The sequence below is a fragment of the Podarcis bocagei genome (assembly GCF_964188305.1).
Source record: "Podarcis bocagei genome assembly, chromosome: 15".
NCBI lineage: Eukaryota > Metazoa > Chordata > Lepidosauria > Squamata > Lacertidae > Podarcis > Podarcis bocagei.
In genome coordinates this window covers 42,303,503-42,323,851 of record NC_138141.1, presented here as the reverse complement: position 1 = coordinate 42,323,851, position 20,349 = coordinate 42,303,503, and the positions used below count along the sequence as shown (strand labels likewise).

At 47.6% G+C, this 20,349-nt stretch overlaps 1 protein-coding gene across 2 annotated transcripts in view; it reads left to right on the top strand.

Annotated features, from left to right (window-relative positions):
- Positions 1–15,948: 15,948 nt before the first annotated feature.
- DHX40 (DEAH-box helicase 40) overlaps positions 15,949–20,349 on the top strand; it is a 28,059-nt gene continuing 23,658 nt past the window's right edge. For both annotated transcript variants that reach the window (XM_081172050.1, XM_081172051.1), the window contains exons 1-5: positions 15,949–16,056; positions 17,422–17,623; positions 18,132–18,277; positions 18,781–18,900; positions 20,001–20,231. In XM_081172050.1, coding sequence (XP_081028176.1) covers positions 17,440–17,623; positions 18,132–18,277; positions 18,781–18,900; positions 20,001–20,231 — 681 coding nt within the window. In that variant the 5' untranslated portion in view covers positions 15,949–16,056; positions 17,422–17,439. The remainder of the gene's footprint in view (positions 16,057–17,421; positions 17,624–18,131; positions 18,278–18,780; positions 18,901–20,000; positions 20,232–20,349) is intronic.

The window sequence follows — 20,349 nt, the reverse complement described above, 5'->3', positions numbered from 1 at the left end:
AAGGGATTCCCACACAGCAGGGTTGACGTTGCCAGCCTTCGTGTCACGTTTGCAGACATATTTGTATAGAATCATTGAATTGTAGAGTTGGCAGGGACCCAACGGGCCTGGCGCCTGAAGCCAGCTCCCCAAAGAGCACGTCCTTGGGGATCCTGCCATCTTCCATCTACCAAGCCAGTGCAGATGTCCTTGAGACGGGACTGCAGCCATGCTGGGAATGTGTGTTTTAAGTTAACACAGCAGGGCAGGGAGTATTTCCTAGCCTTGCTCAGAGAAGCTGAGGAAGGAGACCTTTTTCATGCAAGGCAGATGTTCTGTCACTGAGCTACAGACCTCCACTTAAAAACAAAGCACGATTCTAGTCCTCATGGGTTCTCCATGCCTATGATAGCATTGGCCTGTCTCAGAAGAAGTGGAGGACTGTGTCTTTTGGAGTGAAGGGCTGATTGAATAGGAACTCCGGAAGCTGCCTTATTTGGAGGCAGACAATTTGTACATTTACTGTATTTTTCGCTCCATAAGACGCATCAGACTATAAGACGCACCTAGTTTTTGGAGGAGGAAAACAAGAAAAAAATATATTCTGAATCTCAGAAGCCAGAACAACAAGAGGGATCGCTGTGCAGCGAAAGCAGCAATCCCTCTTGCTGTTCTGGCTTCTGGGATAGCTGCACAGCCTGCATTCGCTCCATAACACACACACATTTCCCCTTACATTTTAGGAGGGAACAAGTGAGTCTTATAGAGCAAAAAATATGGTAGCTTAGTATTGTTTACAGTACACTGACAGGCAGCAGCTCCCCAGGTCTTTACGCAGGGAAATTTCCCCCCTTCCTACCTGGAGACACCAGGGACTGCACCTATGACCTTTTCACATAAGAACTATGTGTTGCACCACTAGGCTACGTAGCCCATGCAAAACATGTTTTAAAAACAAAAATCCAGCCTGCTTTGTGTCACTCTTGCCCCGTGGGTCTGAACAAAGTGAGCTATAAGCAACTTATTTCCTCCCCCACTTCCAGATTTAGATTCCAGGCTGCCTCTACGAAAAACGAAACTAAAGCTGATTCCTCAGCAGCCGGTGTCTGCCCTGGGAATTGAGCAGAGTTTATTTAAGGCCTTCTGGAAAAAGAAAAGAAAAAAACCTTAAGGCTGCCTGCACACGACTGCAATTGAGTAAATGTTTTTGCAATAATTCTCCCGGGGAACCGAAAACTCACCCTCCTGACTCAGGCTATGGAAATAGCAACATGGAAAAAGTAGCTATGGAAATAGTAATAGCATGCGGACATTCATTTTGTGCCTATGTTTATGGGCAGTGCTGTGGGTGACATCCAAGGAAGTCACATTCAGGGAGGGAACAATGGTCCAATTCAACATATGGTAGGCGTCCGTTTTGTGGTGCGTTCGTGATGGTTTGTGCTCGTTACACAGAGGAAAGCTCAGTTGGTTAGAGCGTGGCGCTGATAATGCCAAGGTTGCAGGTTCGATTCCTGTATGGGGCAGCAGCATATTGCAGGGGGTTGGACTGGATGATCCTCAGGGTCCCTATGATTCTATGATGGATAGTTATAAGGGGGAAATCCTATGGCAAGACCCACCAGGGAGAGCAGCTTAGGATTCAGTGGGTCTCCAGCTCAGCTGGCCTTAAGTCCCTAACCCCGGTTCTGCCAAAGATCCATTGTCATAACTTTATTTATATATTTATTGAGTTTGTGTCTCGCCTTTCCCCCCACCAAGGAGCTCTAGTTCTCCCCCTCCTCATTTAATGCCCACAGCAACCCTGTGAGGTACATTAGGCTCTGAGCTGAGGCTGATCTAAGTCCCCCAAAATGGGGCGTTCTGGGGGCAGGGGTACCAACTTGGATAAAATATTGGGGGGGGGGCGAGAGGCTTACACATAGAATTGATCACATGGCACAGTGCATGCACACCATTTGAATGGGAATGCCCATCAACTTTGGAGGTCCCGGCCTCCTCAGATATTTTATTGGGGGGCCAAAGCCCCCTTGATCCTAGGCCTTGACTCCTATGTCTGGGTGCTGGGAAGGAGGGTGTGCTGGAAAGAAAATGGATTGATGCTGATTTACAGTGGTACCTCAGGTTACATACGCTTCAGGTTACAGACTCCGCTAACCCAGAAATAGTACCTTGGGTTAAGAACTTTGCTTCAGGGTGAGAACAGAAATTGTGCGGTGGCGACAGCGGGAGGCCCCATTAGCTAAAGTGGTACCTCAGGTTAAGAACGGTTTCAGGTTAAGAACGGACCTCCAGAACAAATTAAGTTCTTAACCTGAGGTACCACTGTATATATATGTATGTTAGTAACTCTGTATTAATGTAACATTTTAATACAGTATGTAACTGTGTATTGTCGCAATGTTTTGTTTAAGCTGGCACTATGAACTTGCTTCGAGCTGCTTTTATAGCATCACTTGTGATATATTGTTGAGGGCCGACATGTCTTATTGCTGTTGCTTATTTCCTTTATGAATCATTTCCGATCAAGCATATCAAAGTGATTTCACAGTACAATATTGGATGCAAACTGCTATTAGCTATAGATAGATAGCAGATAGATAGCTGGATAGATGGAAAGAGTGGTATATAAATAAGTTAACTTTGACAGTGACAATATATTTGCTAATTCAACCATGGCCAATAAATGGCCTTTAGACAATCCCTCCTGCGAAACGTCTCCAGCCAATTCTGCCTGTTCCAGCACACTGAATATTGCAAGAGCTCAGTCATCATTCTCCCTTGGCTGCCTTCGGACCAATAAATGAAACAACGGATGAAGCGCTATATTTAAAAAAGGAAAAGGGGGGGAACCACTTAAAAGAAACAAAATCAATTTAAGGCAACCCCTCTCATGGATTCATAAATAATTTTATTTTAAATATGATTCCCCACTTTTGGAAGATCAAAGAGGATGGGAAATGGAATACTTCACAGTTGGTAAGATCAAAGGAGGAAATACTTTGCTTACTTAATGTAATTATACCACAATACTGTAGGAGTCAAATATTTGTGTGCCTACTGATGACCTACTTTCATCTTGCTTAGGATAGCGGCCTTTATATACAAACTACCTCAGTCAAGTAAAATGAGGGGGTGCAGGAACTCTCCTCCAAAACGGAGGCTCTCTTGGCAAGACAAAAATAATAACTTAATTTACGAATCACTTCCTGTGAAGCATATCAAACTGATTTCACAACAGAATTAAAAACACATGGAACAATTGCATGCACAACAATTCCCATGCAACCATTTTAACTGTTTATATGATTACTGGTAATGAAGGCAGTTAAACAATTGCACACCTAATTTTATTTATCTAATTTATACTCTGCTCTTCCTCGCCACAAGGAGCCCAGGGCAGCAAAGAGATATATGATGTAAAAAAAACCAAAACAAAGCAAAAACATTTTAAAACAGATTTAAACAGCCTCAAAGCAATTACAATGAAAAACGACTGAAAGCAGTTAAAAAGATTATTCCACTCAATGATCATGGGGTTGCCAGGAATAGTGTCCTTTGGCCACCAAATGCAGCAATGTTTTCAAATTCCTCCTGAAAGTTAATAATGATGCAGACAGGCACACCTCACTAGGTAGGGCATTCCACAGCTGTGGAGCCACCATTAGAAAGGCCCTGGTGTGAGTCAGCACAACCGGGGCAACCACCAAAAAGACCTCTCAACTGCTGATTGTCGAGTCCCAGCTTCTCCAGACAATGAGGGGGTCTGATGTGACGTCCTGACGTCATGCATGCAATGTCAAGAGGAGCCAGGGGGCAGAGCCAAATGCCCTCTGAACTATGAGGGGTCCTGGCACCTAAAAAAACAACAACAGGGATGGGCGGGCATAGTGCCTTGGCTTCCAGGAGCCGGTCCAAGATGGTTAGCATTGGGGAAGGCGCACTTTAGAAAACCATTTCAAATCCAATACATATACTAAATGGGATTTGTTTTTGTTTTTTTTATCTCCACTTTGAATACTTGTTGGAAGAGGAAAGTCCAACAAGTGGTGGAAAGACATTAGTAGCATGGCAGGTAGCGAATTCTATAAAGTAATAATATAACAGTCCTAGTAAAAACGGTCAAATGATTCCAGTGGAAAACCATCAGACCAGTCGCCATAATCTCTGCTACTCCTTCTCTCTACAGAGCAGGTGTGGGGTAGCTTTGTCCCTCCAGATGTTGCTGAACTACACCTCCCATCCTCAGCTTTTGGTCACGCTTGCAACATCCTGGGGACCAACGGATCCCAACACGTACTATAGGGAGGCAGTGAGGTGTAGTTCAGTGGCAGATCACCTGTTTTGGGTGCAGAAGGCCTCATGTTACAGTGTCAGGGTTGGACCGGGGAGATCTGGGTTCAAATGCAGCTCTTACTAGGTCAGTGATGGCCAAACTTGGTTCTCCAGCTGTTTGGGGACTACAATTCCCATCATCCCTGACCACTGGTCCTGTTAGCTAGGGATGATGGGAGATGTAGTCCCAAAACAGCTGGAGGGCCACGTTTGGAGTTTGACCATCACTGTACTAGGTGATTGTGAGCCAGATGTTCTCTCTCAGCCTAGCCTACCTCACAGGGTCATTGTGAGAAGATGGGAGGGGGAAGAAATCACATCAGCACCATACATTTAAAGCACCCCCCCCCAATTATGGGAACTGTAGTTTGTTAGGAGCGTATTTTCCGTATATGAGGGGGAAGCTACAGTTCCCAGTAATTTTGTGGGGGCAGGGGAACAAGGTAGCTTAAACGTGACCTGAGTCATGTCTGCTACCTTGAGCTCCTAGGGTGAGATATAAATAAAATAAAATGGATATATTTGGCCAAGCAGCTGGCTTGGGAACAAATAACAAGCAAACCTCTCCCTTCCCTTCTCTCTCCCGACTTTTGATTTAAATGCTTTTAACAGGGTTTTCTAAAGCAGGAACAAAAAGCAAAGGTTAATATTTAATTAGGTGGCTTTTTAATACATATATATTTCCTGCCTGCTTTCTTTGCCTGAGAGAAAACCTGACAAGGAGGTTGTTCTAAAAGCAGATCAGAGGGAGATATTTATACATCCCGGCGTGTCGAGTCAGGGAGGCTTCAGCTTTTTGTAGCCGTTGTGACAGATGAACACAGAGAGAGTGCTTTTGTGTTGTGTACAAGGTTGTAAGTGTGTCAATCCTTCACACGCACACACCCCCTGTCAGAAAAGGGGCATCGCTCACTGACAGAACATCTGCTCTGGGTTCAATTACCTGGTGGGCCTGGCAAAGGCTCAGTGTAGGGCAGAGACTCTCAGGATCAGGGGCCTGATTTACATCTTTGTCTGGCCCTTAGGACTCTCTCCTTGCCATATCCTTCCTCTCCCCAAGTTGTTTTAAATGTTCAGTTTTTACTGTGGTTTTATCCATTGTTGGAAGTGGTCCAGCGTGGCTGGGGCAACCCAGGAATATGGACAGCATATTATTATTATTATTATTATTATTATTATTATTATTATTATTATTATTATTCCTGCTGCACAACGGTGACATTTACTACTTTTGCTCTGGCATGTTTGGCCCTGGAAGGGAACGTGACTGCCCCCAGGCTACAAAAGGTCCCCCTTCCTGGGAAGGGTTCCCAGACCTCCAGGTGATCTCTAAAATCTTGCCTGGCCCCATCCTGGTGGCAGGCATAGGCCTGAGTCTGCAGGCAGGTGAGAATGCCTTGAATAATAAAAATAAAAATATTAAGACTGTATATGGCAAGCTTTAGCCCAGCAGGAGCTAGCTGGAAAGCATAAGACATTCTGCAGGGTCTGTCCTCCTGTGCTCTCCTCTCCCAATTAACCTCCGTCTCCAGGGCTCAGCCGTCCCCATGGCATCACCTGAGGCAGCCCCTAGGTCTCAGCTTTGAACCCTGAAATCGCAGGGTGCGGGGTGCTCCTAATCTGGCAACACTATCCCCAAATGTAGACAACACCAAGCTGCATGGGCTGAGAGTCTGACTCAGATCAAGGCATCGTCTTATGGACCATATTAGGGGAGGGGCTGTAGTTCATTGGTAGAGTGCCCACTTTGAATGTAGAAGGTCCCCAGCATCTCACAAGTGGGGCTGGGGAAGATTTCCTCTCCGAAACCCTGAAGAGTCACTGCCACTCAGCACAGAAGACTATACTGAGCTAGGTGAGCCAATAGCCTGACTGCTATAACCAAACGTCTTGTGTTCCTATTAAAACCAGCCCTTAATTCTCTGCCATGGTCTCTGCCATGGGAGCATATTCATCCAGTGCTTTTCAAGCTGCACTGGCTCCCGGTGGAGTACAGGGTCAGATTTAAGGTGCTGCTTTTGACCTTTAAAGCCCTTCACGGCCTAGGACCCTCGTACCTACGGGACCGCCTCGCCTGGTATGCCCCACGGAGAGCCTCAAGGTCCATAAATAACAACACCCTAGTGGTCCCAGGCCCTAAGGAAGTTAGATTGGCTTCAACCAGAGCCAGGGCCTTTTCAGCACTGGCCCCAACTTGGTGGAACGCTCTGTCTCATGAGACCAGGGCCCTGCAGGATCTGATCTCTTTCCGCAGGGCCTGTAAGACAGAGTTGTTCTGCCTGGCCTTTGGATTGGAGCCAATTTGATTCCCTCCGCCCCCTTTTTCTTTTTTCTTTTCCTTCTCCTGCAATGAGGCTCCATTTTAATATTTTAATGTTCCATTATTTTAATGTTGTATTTTATTTTTGTTTTTAAGTTGTAATCACTCATCTTGTTTTTATTATTGCTTGTAAGCCGCTCTGAGCCCGGCCTTGGCTGGGGAGGGCGGGGTATAAATAAAAAATTATTATTATTATTATTATAATTCAAAGCTAGCATCTTGCTTTGCTTGTAGGGAAGGGGCCATTGCTCAGCAGCAGAGCACCTGGTTCGCATGCAGATGTCCCAGGCTCAATCCCTGGTATTCCCAGGTAGGGCTGCAATGGGCCATCTGAAACACAGGACAGACTCTGCCAGTCAGAGTAGACAGTATGGAGTTAGTGTAAGTCAGCTTCTGAAATATTCTAATTCCATGTTTGTTGCTGACACAGGACCTCAGCCTCTCACAAATTCAAGGTGTGCCTTCAAGACAACCAAGACTTTAGTAGGTGTTTGAGGACATACAGCTCCAGATCTCTGCTTCCTGTTCCTTGCTCCCTTTTTGAAACAAGCCCTCTGCCCAAATGTGGTTGCTGACCAGGATTTCACGAGTTCAAAAGCAAAGACAGGAACAGCTGCGAATGGAAGACGGGAATGACTTTGTGCCAACTCCAGTAACTTCTCAGACGGGTTCCCCACCCTCCTGGGCCCCAGCACGGTATTTTGATTAAACTCTTAATGGGCACGGTAATTAAGAAAACCCATTAGAGTTAAGGAAAGTCATTTGGAAACCGTTAATTGAACTTGTTGGTTGGGAGGGTTTGGATCCGTTGGCGAGCAAAGTGAGAACGACTGTGTCAGCTGCTTCTAAATTGCGGCTAGTTGGTTTGTTTGTTCTTAGCAGATCCTTGATCAGAGAGTTGGAGGGGGCCCCTCAGAGGCCATCTAGTGCAACCCGCTGCTTGATGCGGGAAGAGGGGTGGCCAGTGGGTAGAGCTGCCCAGTAGAGCTCCTGGCCTCCTGTCAGCCATGTTGCTGTGCTTACTGGGAGGTGGCAAGGTGGGGTGGCAGTGCTGGCGTAAGCAGAGGGCCAAAAACGCCATGAAATGAACAGCAGATTCCTCTGCGTGACTTCCCATCCTGTTCTCAGGAACTCATTTATAAGGATGGCAGCCAAAATGACCACGGGTCATGTAGGTCAACTTACAATACAACCCATTGTTTACTCTAAAGTAAGTGCCCGTTGTGGGATGTGGATGGTGCTGTGGGTTAAACCACAGAGCCTAGGACTTGCCGATCAGAAGGTCGGTGGTTCGAATCCCCGTGATGGCGTGAGCTCCCGTTGCTCAGTCCCTGCTCCTGCCAACCTAGCAGTTCAAAAGCACATCAAAGTGGAAGTAGATAAATAGGTACCACTCCGGCAGGAAGGTAAACGGCGTTTCCGTGCGCTGTTCTGGTTCACCAGAAGCGGCTTACTCATGCTGGCCACATGAACCGGAAGCTGTACGCCGGCTCCCTCGGCCAATAAAGCGAGATGAGCGCCGCAACCCCAGAGTCGTCCGCGACTGGACTTAATGGTCAGGGGTCCCTTTACCTTAAGTGCCCGTTGAGTAAATGATACCATAACATTTGGCTTCTTTATATATATATATATAATTTGCTTTCTGAGTCTGAGCAATGAGGCCTAGTAGCATGTTTTCTGTTCCTCGACCAAAACGGAGCTTTCCCCATTTTTATTCAAAATACCCGGGGATGACGCAGAATGAGTCACAGGAGGACAGAAGGCCGCCCAATTTGTTCTGATTTGTAATAGTGAGGCACTGAAGAGAGGCAATTGCTCATCTTCGCCACTTCAAATCTCCTCCATCTCTTTGACTAGCCCACATATTATCGAACGCAGGAATGATTCATGAGCACATCGCACACTCTCTGCAAACATGCTTGTGAACCTCCTGTTGCTTCCACCTATTGCTTACGCCTACAGTTGGAAGGCAAACACAACCGACAACAAAAAGTCTTTCAGCACCTTAGAAACAGAGACCTCTATCTGCACTGTATGTTTAAAGCAGTATGATAACACTTTTACTGCTACAGTTTCTCCCAGAGGATCCTGGGAGCTGTTCTTTGTTACGGCGACTGAGAGTGGTTAGAAGATCCCTATCACCTTGCCAACAAAGGTCCGTATAGTTAAAGCTATGGTTTTCCCAGTAGTGATGTATGGAAGTGAGAGCTGGACCATAAAGAAGGCTGATCGCCGAAGAATTGATGCTTTTGAATTATGGTGCTGGAGGAGACTCTTGAGAGTCCCATGGACTGCAAGAAGATCAAACCAATCTATTCTGAAGGAAATCAGCCCTGAGTGCTCACTGGAAGGACAGATCCTGAAGCTGAGGCTCCAGTACTTTGGCCACCTCATGAGAAGAGAAGACTCCCTGGAAAAGACCCTGATGTTGGGAAAGATGGAGGGCACAAGGAGAAGGGAACGACAGAGGACGAGATGGTTGGGCAGTGTTCTCGAAGCTACCAGCCTGAGTTTGACCAAACTGTGGGAGGCAGTGGAAGACAGGAGTGCCTGGCGTGCTCTGGTCCAGGGGGTCACGAAGAGTCGGACACGACTCAACGACTCAACGACAACATTCCCTTCCCTGAGCTACAATTCTCAGTGGGTTTAACAATCAATACTTCTTCCCAGGGAACTCTGGGAAATGTAGTTTTGGGAGGGGAACAAGGGCCTCTCTCGTAACAACTCTCAGCAAACCCAGACTCTCAGCTCCCAAGATTCTTTGGAGGAATCCCAGTACATCCTGGTGCTTTAAATGTTTGGTGCCGATACAGCTTAATACATTCATCATGGGAAAATTCAGTAAACTAACGAGCCTGCTTTATCAGATGCATTAAGTCTCTCGGGCGGCATAGCCTAGTGGTTAGAGCACACGCATGCAAAACACCCCAGGCTCGACCCCCAACATCTCCAAGCAGGGCTGGGATACAAGCCTGTCTGAAACCTTGGAGAGCCACTGCAAGTCAATATTAAACAGGGATAGTCAAGGCGGTGGAGTCATCAAGCTGCTCCAACTCCCATCATTAGGACATCAGGCAGCTCACCTAAAATCAGAATCACAGGAAATGCCTGCATTCACCTTTCAGAGTTGCAATTATTATTATTTCAGGTGCCAGCCGGCATGAGTTATCTGGGCTTCAATCCCACTAGTTTTGTTTTTTGTTTTTAGCAAGATAAAAGCCCCACATAACCATGCTGAATGGCAGCCTTGATTCATCCGCATCTTGCAAAGAATAGCTAATTGTACGAGTTTATTTTCATGTGGTAATTAAACTCCCACAGCAGATGCTCCCGTTCAGGCTTCAGGTTATTTCTCCAGTGTGTTTGTGCCACCTTAAAATATGCATGATTTGATTAATCTGGGCATTAAACAATTTCGTCTAATTAATGAGAGAATCAGACGCGCAGCTGTTTCCAAGGCCCTCCTGTGCAAAAGGAACCAGGTGCAAACTGCGAAGGGAAAGGTCGCTGGGTTGCAATGTGGACTCAGCTTTTTCCTGCCTCTGCCTGCGCCTCTCTCCCTTCTGCTAAAACTGCAGAATTCTAGTGGGAAGTTCTGGTGATTTGGTACAGATGATTAAACACACACACCCATACATATGTCACAGAGGTGGAGTTTGAAACCCAAGAGCCTTCCGGAACAGGCCAATGGCCTATCTATTCGAGCATCTTGTTCTCACAAGGACCAACCAGGTGATTGTAGGAAACCCACCACGAATGCACTATTATTGTATCAACGAGTTGTTGCAGAATCCATACACCAAAAAGTCTCTGAAGGGGCTCTATTTGTCAAATGCCATGCAGACATTGCCACCAGGGTTTTTTTCTACCTGCCTGGGCCTGTAACCACAGCAAGCACCCAGAGATTTGGGCAGGCTACGCTACTGCAGATCCCGATGTCGTGCAGCCCCGAGATGAGTTCACCAATTCAGTGAGGACCAGAGACCTGGATCTTCTTGCTAAAACCCAGTCCTATGATCTCGGGCAGAGATGTTATGTATTCCCAAGTGCCCACATTTACTAAGGACCCTGGATTAGAAGACATACAGGTATATAAACACACACACAGTGTGAGAGCCAGGGTGGTGCAGTGGTTAGTGTGTTGGACTAGGAACGTAGGAGACTAGGGTTCAAATCCCCCACTCAGCTACAAAGCTCACTGGTGACCTTGGACCAGTCACTGCATCTCAGCCGAACCTGCCTTCCAGGGTTGTTGTGAGGATAAAATGGGGGGGAGGAGAACCTTATCGCATTTATAAATTTTAAATTTATTGTTGTACTTTGTTTTAATTGTTTGTTTTCCTTCTGGGACTGTACCCCCAAGTGTGTTTTATAAGCTGGTCTCCGACCATAATAAATTCTCTCTCTCTCTCTCTCTCTCTCTCTCTCTCTCTCTCTCTCTCTTTACATCCCTGATACAGTGGTACCTCGGGTTAAGTACTTAATTTGTTCCAGAGGTCCGTTCTTAACCTGAAACTGTTCTTAACCTGAAGCACCACTTTAGCTAATGGGGCCTCCTGCTGCTGCTGTGCCGCCGGAGCACGATTTCTGTTCTCATCCTGAAGCAAAGTTCTTAACCCGAGGTACTATTTCTGGGTTAGCGGAGTCTGTAACCTGAAGCGTCTGTAACCTGAAGCGTATGTAAGGTAAAAAGGTAAAGGTAAAGGTACCCCTGCCCGAAGGCCAGTCGTGACCGACTCTAGGCTTGTGCGCTCATCTCACTCTAGAGGCCGGGAGCCGGCGCCGTCCGAGGACACTTCCGGGTCACGTGGCCAGCGTGACGAAGCTGCTCTGGCGAGCACACGGAAACAGCGCAGCACACGGAAACGCCACTTACCTTCCTGCTATAAAGCGGTACCTATTTATCTACTTGCACTTAAGGGTGCTTTCGAACTGCTAGGTGGGCAGGAGCTGGGACCAAACGACGGGAGCTCACCCCGCCGCGGGGATTCGAACCGCCGACCATACAATCGGCAAGTCCTAGGCACTGAGGTTTTACCCACAGTGCCACCCACGAGGTACCACTGCATATATATTTGTGACAGCACAAATGAGGCAACATGCATTTTGGAAGTGCTCCTCCTCACCCCTCTGTGTTTGTGTGGCTTATGCTATTCTGCAAAAGACCCCATATGCCGACAGAGCTTTGAAGAAGCCCTTCTTTTCCCTGCCACCGAAGCCACCGCTTTTTCTGGCATGCCATCCTCTGCTTTCTAAACTGGCTTGACAGCTCAGATTGTGCTGATGTTAACGGGGCCCTCTGTCAACTTCATGCTTCCCTGCTTGGGGCTCTCTGTATTTTATTGAGACAGAAAACATCCCTCTCCTTTAGGCCTTCTCAAAATAGCAGCAGCAGCAGCAGTCTAGGGAGGCAACGATTTGTGAAGCAAAGTGCTCTTGTTTTCTTTCTTTTTTTAGGGGGGGGGGAAGGTTTATGTTGTTTTTGTTCTCTCCGAGTTGAGCTGAAAACCACCCCTCCTTCAGTCTAGTCCTCCAAGGTATGGCCCACGGATCTCCTGCGCCTTTAAGATCTTCTGCAGGTGGAGGGTAAACAAGGACCTGCTCCTGCTAACATCTGCAGACCAAGGGCACCTGCAGAACGTCTGCGCTCTGAAGGAGTGATTCAGCCGCAGACCTGAACGTCAGCTTTGCCTGCTTAAAGTGCATTAAGGCCTAGGGTGCCCTGAGACACCCACCATAGCCCCCTCCAAGGCCTGCTGCCCCTACTAGCTTTTTATTTTAAATTTTCACACAACCAGAGAATTGTACAGTTGGAAGGAATCACCAGGGTCATCTATTCCAACCCCCTGGAATGCAGGAATCTTTTGTCCAACCCAGGTTTTGAACCTATGACCCTGTGATTAAGAGTCCCACGCTTTGCCAACTGAGCTATCCCAACAATATCTGAGCTTCGCCAGTTTTCCTCTTGTGCGATGGGCATTTTGTGCGGTGCCAACAATACTTCCTTAGATTTCCCAAATGTGCCCCTGGGCCCAAGGAGGTTGGAATTCCCTGATCTAATCCAGTGTTTTGCTCAATGTAGGATCACAGGATAGAAAGTAACTACAGACTCCCTGATCGGTGGCTTTCTGGCTTCTAGGAACATTGGAAGCTGCCTTAAACTGAGTCCCACCATTGGTCCATCTAGTTCAGTATTCTCTACACTGAGTGGCAGCAGCAGCAGCAGCAGCAGCTGTGCAGGGTTTCATGCAGGGTTCTCTCCCAGCGGCCGGGGATTAAACCTGGGACCTTCTGCATGCAAAGCAGGTGTTCTACTGTGGAGTTATGGCTGTTCCTCTAAGAATAAAACAAGATTCCAGTCCTCATGGTTTGGATTTAAACAAGAACAGAAGATGCACCTTCTTCTTTCGTTCGAACAGATCTGCAGCCTGCCCAGTCCTGACCTAAAGGAGTGAGATCTGTTAGGGGCAGGGATGGTTCGTGGGGAGAGGTCCCGCTGCGCACCTGAGGATCTCCCTTCAGCTATGGGACTGTGCTTACCTTTGTGCTTTACAGACACAAAAAAGTGGGGGTGGAGGGGAGCGCGCCTCTCTCGCCCTGACCTTGCCACTGTGATCCACGCGATGGTCACCTCCAGACTTTGTAACTCACTCTATTTGGGGCTGCCTTTGAGACTGACCCAGAAACTCCAGCAGATGCAGAATGCCGCGGCGAGACTCCTTACAGGGTCCTCACCGTGGGATCACATTCACCCGGTGCTATACCAGCTGCACTGGCTCCCGGTGGAGTACAGGATCAGGTTGAAGGTGCTGGTTTTAACCTTTAAAGCCCTTCATGGCCTAGGACCCTCATACCTACGGGACCACCTCTCCTGGTATGTCCCACAGAGGACCTTACGGTCTTCAAACAAAAACACCTTGGAGGTCCCAGGCCACAGAGAGGTTAGGCTGGCCTCAACCAGAGCCAGGGCTTTTTTGGCTGTGGCCCCAATCTGGTGGAACACTCTGTCACAAGAGACTAGGGGACTGCGGGACTTGACATCTTTCCGCAGGGCCTGCAAGACAGAGCTGTTCCACCAGGCCTTTGGCCAAGGCACAGTCTGACCCCCTCCTTCTGTAATCCTCATAGACCTCTAGCCCAATGGTTGCCATTAATTTGATTCTGAATTGATTTTAGAATGTATTTTAATTAATTGACTGTGATTTTCTGTAAATTGTGTTACTTTTATTGTTGTTAGCCGCTCTGAGCCTGGCTCTGGCTGGGGAGGGCGGAATATAAATAAATTATTATTATTATTATTATTATTATTATTATTATTATTATTATTATTAAACTACGGAACTCATCCCCACAGGAGGCAATGATGGCTACTAAGTTAGCAGGCTTTAAAAGATTAGACAAATTTGTGGAGTTGCTGGGAATTGCAACTGGGGAGAGTGCCGTTTTGGGCTTCCCATCGTGGCACCTGGTGGGCTATTGCGGGAAGAGGACCCTGTGCTAATTGGGTCACAGGCCTGATCCAGATGCAGGTCTCTTGTGATGCTCTGTCCTGTTACCTCACCCCCCTCTGTGTTTCGTATTGTTAGTCTGCCACCTTCGGGTAATCCCTGGAATCGCTGCACAGCAATAACTGCATGGCAATCTCCTACCTGCAGATGCTGGGATTGATCCCAGGACCTTCTGCATACAAAAGGCTGCACACTTCCTCTCCCTTAGAAATAAAAGAGGGTTCCAGTCTTCATAGGATTATAGTACAGTGGTGCCCCGCAAGACGAATGCCTCGCAAGACGAAAAACTCGCTAGACGAAAGGGTTTTCCGTTTTTGCGTTGCTTCGCTAGATGAATTTCCCTATGGGCTTGCTTCGCAAGACGAAAACGTCTTGCGCTTTTTTTTAAAGCCGCTTGAAGAGGCGCAGTTGCGACGGACCGTGCTTCGCAAGACGAAAAACATCGCAAGACGAAAAGACTCACAGAACGAATTCTTTTCGTCTTGCGAGGCACCACTGTATTGAAGGGCCCACAAGGGTCGTCTAGTCCAAACCCCTTGAATGCAGGAATCTTTTGCCCAATGGTGACGCTTGAAACCACAACCCTGAAATTCAGAATCTCATGCTCTACCGACTGAGCGGTTCTGCATTAAAAGCTGATTTAAACAGGAACACAGGAAGCTACTTTAAACAGAGTTACATTATCATGACATCCATCTAGCTCAATATTGTCTACACTATCTGGCAGCACCTCTCTCCAGGCAGCCCGGGATTAAGGCAGTTTGGAGACCTTGGGAGGACCCAATTTAATCGCATCATGATAAGTAAGACTTCGTCCTCATGTTATGTTTACCTATTCAACAGAAGTAGAACGTCGCTGAAATTTTAGCATTGATGAAAATATCATTGATAAATTTATAACTTTCAGTAAGTTTACAAAAGTAAACAGAGCATTTAGAGGGGAATAAGAGCTTTGTAAAATAGTCTAGTTAGTATAGTATACTCTAGAATAGTATAGTTAAAGCTATGGTTTTCCCAGTAGTGATGTATGGAAGTGAGAGCTGGACCATCAAGAAGGCTGATTGCAGAAGAATGGATGCTTTTGAATTATGGTGCTGGAGGAGACTCTTGAGAGTCCCATGGGCTGCAAGAAGATCAAACCAATCTATTCTGAAGGAAATCAGCCCTGAGTGCTCACTGGAAGGACAGATCCTGAAGCTGAGGCTCCAAGACTTTGGCCACCTCATGAGAAGAGAAGACTCTCTGGAAGAGACCCTAATGTTGGGAAAGATGGAGGGCACAAGGAGAAGGGGACGACAGAGGACGAGATGGTTGGACAGTGTTCTCGAAGCTACCAGCATGAGTTTGACCAAACTGCGGGAGGCAGCGGAAGACAGGAGTGCCTGACGTGCTCTGGTCCAGGGGGTCACGAAGAGTCGGACACGACTAAACAACAACAAAATAGTCTGTTTTCTAAAAAATAGTAATTTGGCAAGAGATTATAACGAGGCCCTGGGATACAGCCCACTCGGCCCGTATGTAAATCCGGCAGAGTCTCCAGACTGGGGGCATCCCAACTCCAGCCTGATGATGCCGATGGGGTTGAACCGGGCATCTTCTGCGTGCAAAGCAGATCCTAGTAAGGGCAGAGGATATTCAAAATCCCAACAGGATATTATGGGTTGCCTGGCCATTCTTGCAAAGCAAGTGCAATTGCCGAGCACGCAAGAGCCGCGGCTTCGCTAACGTCCCAGCAGGGAGATGCAAGAAAATGAAGCGGTAGGCGTGGCTCGGTGCGGTGGGCGTGGCTTGTGCAGGGAGGACGGCAACGTCATAGGCGCGCGCCGCTTCCCTGCTGATTTTGAGTTGGGAGAGGAAAAACAAGGGGGGAAGAGTCGCCTCTAGCCGGGCCACGTGGTTTTCTACCTGCAGAAGGTGTGTGAGCTCAGGGAGGGAGAAGCGGGGGGGCTCCTGTTTCTCCCCTCTTCAATGGTATGGGAAGGGGGGCTTTTGCTGAATATAGAACACTGGAGATGTTCTATATTTAGGAGCCACATTTTGTGATTTAAAACTGTTGCCAATATTGTGTAATCCGCCCTGGGACCTTATGGTGAAGGGCGGGTTATTGCAATTATTAAAAGTCCCAGGTTCAATATCTGCCTTTTTTTAAAAAACGGATCAGGTCGGACGTGGCTGGGACAGACTTTCTCGAGCTGAGACTCTTAAGGCAACTGTTGCCAGTCAGAGCAGGCGTGTGGAAGCTGCGGTGCTCCAGATGTTGCTGGACTCCAGCTCCCATCAGCCTCAGCCAGCATGGTCAGTGGCCGAGGGGAAAAGGAACTGTATCCCAGTAAGATCTGGGGGGACGCGGGTGGCACTGTGGGTTAAACCACAGAGCCTAGGACTTGCCGATCAGAAGGTCGGCGGTTTGAATCCCTGCGACGGGGTAAGCTCCCGTTGCTCGGTCCCTGCTCCTGCCAACCTAGCAGTTCGAAAGCACGTCAAAGTGCAAGTAGATAAATAGCTACCACTTCGGCGGGAAGGTAAACAGCGTTTCCGTGTGCCGCTCTGGTTCGCCAGAAGCGGCTTAGTCATGCTGGCCACATGACCCGGAAGCTGTACGCCGGCTCCTTCAACCAATAAATAATAATAATAATAATAATAATAATAATAATAATAATAATAAATTTTATTCATATCCCGCCCTCCCCAGCCGAAGCCGGGCTCAGGGCGGCTAACAACAATCAAATAATCAAACAGTCAAATAGTCACACAATCTAAAAATATTTTATTATAAAAATTAATTAAATCAAATTGATGGCAACCAATTAAGCAAAATTCTGTGCAGGTTGCCAGAGGAGGGAGTCAGGCTGCGCCCTGACCAAAGGCCTGGCGGAACAATAAAGTGAGATTAGCGTCGCCTAATGGTCAGGGGTCCCTTTACCTTTTAAGATCTGGAGGGTTGTCAGTTCCTCATTGCTTCTGGTGAACAATTTGTATCAGGCCACTTCCTGCTAGAGGTTGTGTGTAGGGCTGCCTCCCTTTTTTCTTTTTTACTGAGCTGATTCTGAGCTTGTTGACAAACACATCTAGCAGGTGCCACTTCCCCACTCAGCATGCTTGAGCTCTGTGGAGGAAAGGTGGGATATAAATGTAATAAACAGCAAACAAAGAAACAGCTCTCCGTACTCCTGTGCTCAGTGGGACTTACTCCCAAATAAGTCTGTTTAGAATTGTGGCCTTCAGGTGACATCTGGAGTTGCATCATTGATCATGGCGTGTTTATATCTCTCTCTTTAGCCCTGCTGTGTTGTACAGATGAAACGAAAATCCAAATTGCACCAAGGAGAAAGGAGAGATGATCTGGGCTTTCCCTCTCTGCCAATCTGCAGATACCGGAAGAAATTAGTTGAGGCCGTTCGAGATAACTCATTTATTGTAGTGACGGGCGAAACAGGCAGTGGTAAAACCACCCAGCTTCCAAAATACTTATTTGAAGAAGGTAACCATATATTTTTCTATATGGTAAAAGCAGTGACTATATTTTTCCCCCCTTTATTGCATTTTGGAATATCAATCCCATTAGCCCCAGGCAGCATGGCTGTGCCTCCTGGAACCAATGGGAGTTATAGAGCAAAATACAGTGGTACCTCGGGTTACATACGCTTCAGGTTACAGACTCCGCTAACCCAGAAATAGTACCTCGGGTTAAGAACTTTGCTTCAGGATGAGAACAGAAATTGTGCTCCATTAGCTAAAGTGGTGCTTCAAGTTAAGAACAGTTTCATGTTAAGAACAGACCTCCAGAACAAATTAAGTACTTAACCCAAGATACCACTGTATATGGATTACACATGTCTCTCTGTCCAGAGGGGTCTGTGTCCTTTATCCTGACAATTCCACATAAAATAATGAATTGCTGCTTTTTCTTTTTTTAAAGGGTTGTTAGTCCAGTCAGTCTCTTTCCTCTTCCTGTGCAACTTCATAAGTCCTTCTGCTCCCTTTTGCAGGTTTTGCCAAGCACGGGGCGATTGGCGTGACACAACCGCGGCGAGTGGCTGCCACGTCCGTGGCTCAGAGGGTGGCGGAGGAGATGGACTGCCCTTTAGGGAGCATCGTGGGGTATCAGGTTCGCTTTGATGAATGTGTCTCGGAGGTACGAGTCGGAATCAGTCTTATCAAACCTTATCTCGTATCCCCTGCCACCTCTGAGTCAAAGGGGGAGGGGAGCTCAAGGCAGAGGGATCAGGAAGCGGTTGTGAAGCTGTTGCAGCGCCTGTCCTCTCCTCCAGATTCTGAGCTCCAAGTGTGTCCCTCTGCACCCAGTCATGTCCTTGGAGGGCTCCCTGCCTCAGGCTCTTCTTCAAGTCTCCTGTGTCTTCCACCCTCTAGTTTTCTCCCTCTTCTGATCTTTCTTCTGTGTCCTACCACCAATCTTCTGGGTCCAAGCCTTCTTCCTCTGCGGCTTCGCTAGGGGATCCCTATGCTTCGGCATCCAGCCAGGCCCTGACAACTGTGTACATTTGTTGCTCCGCCCACTTTTGCCTCTGGCCCCGCCCTCTACTGGCATGCGGTGCCCCCAGAAGCGATGCGGCCCTCGGGTTGAGAAAGGTTCTCCACATGTGCTCTAACCAAATGCCTGATCTTGAAACCGCACAGGATACTTCCATCCGATACATGACGGATGGCTGCTTCTTGCGGCAGATACTGGCAGATCCACATCTCACCAAATACAGCATTGTCATTCTTGACGAAGCTCACGAGCGGAGTCTGAGCACGGTGAGTAACTAAGCCAGAATGGGCTTATAAAGAGATGCTTGCTTGGTCGCCTAGAAATCGCCTTCAGGAGACTAGGCAGGGGAAGCAAGCGTACAGTTTGGGACACTGTCTACAGTTCTGGATGCCTCACCTCCAAAAAAAGGACATTGTAGAGTTGGAAAAGGGCCAGAAAATGGCACCCAAAATGATCCAAGGGAGGGAGCAACTCCCCTAGGGAGACAGGTGAAAGCATTTGGGGCTTTTTAGATTGGGGGAAAGGCAAGCATGATAGGCGTTTGTAAAATTATGCATGGAGAGTGTGGCTAGAGAAAAGTTTTTCTCCCTAACAGTAGCAGTAGTAGTCATAATAATAATAATAATAATAATAATAATAATAATAATAATAATTTATTATTTATACTCCGCCCATCTGGCTGGGCTTCCCAAGCCACTCTGGGCGGTTTCCAACAAAATATTAAAATACAGTAATGCATCAAACATTAAAAGCTTCCCTAAAGAGGGCTGCCTTCAGATGTCTTCTAAAAGTCTGGTAGTTGTTGTTCTCTTTGACATCTGGTGGGAGGGTGTTCCACAGGGCAGGCGCCACCACCGAGAAGGCCCTCTGCCTGGTTCCCTGTAGACCTCGTGGACATCCAATGCAGATGAAAGATTCAGGATAGAGGAAAATAAATTGCTTCTTCACGTAGTGCTCAGTTAAACTGTGGAACTCGCTTCCCCAGGAGACAGTGATGTCCACCAACTTGTACGGTTTTAAAAGACGACTTGACAGATTGACGGAGGCAAAAGCCATCGGTGGCTGCTAGCCACAATAGCTATGTTCTGCCTCTACGGCTGGAGGCAGCAGTGCTTCCAAATGCCACTTACTGGAGCCCACAAGAGGGTAGAGAGTGCTGTTGTGTTCGAATCCTGCTTGAGGGTTCCCTGTGGACAAATGGTTGGCCGCTGTGAGAACAGGATGCTGGACTAGATGGGCTATTGGCCTGATGCAGCAGGCTGTGGGTTTTTTGTGTGTCTGGGTGGAAGAAGGCTTGGAAGACCCTCTTATGTCATCCCTGGGAATTTAATGGTGACTGGATGCTTGGCTCCCCTCCCGCTTCCAGGATATCCTGTTTGGCCTGCTGAAGCAAATGTTTCAAGGGAAGAAGCCGCCAGAGAGAAAAAGGCCCTTGAAAGTGGTGGTGATGTCGGCCACACTGGACACGGACAAGTTCTCTGAATTCTTCAATCACTGCCCAGTGGTGGACATTCCTGGAAGGAACTATCCGGTGGAGGAGAGGTTCTGTGGTCTGGTGGGCCCGAGGGATGCTGACGGCTCTGCGTATGTTACAGAGGTAACGTATTTTTCGCTTTATAGGATGCACCTGACCATAGGACGCACCCTGTTTTAGAGGGGGAGAACAAGGGAAAAAATTCTCCCCCTCTCTGCTCAGCGCCCCTTCAGCAAAGCGG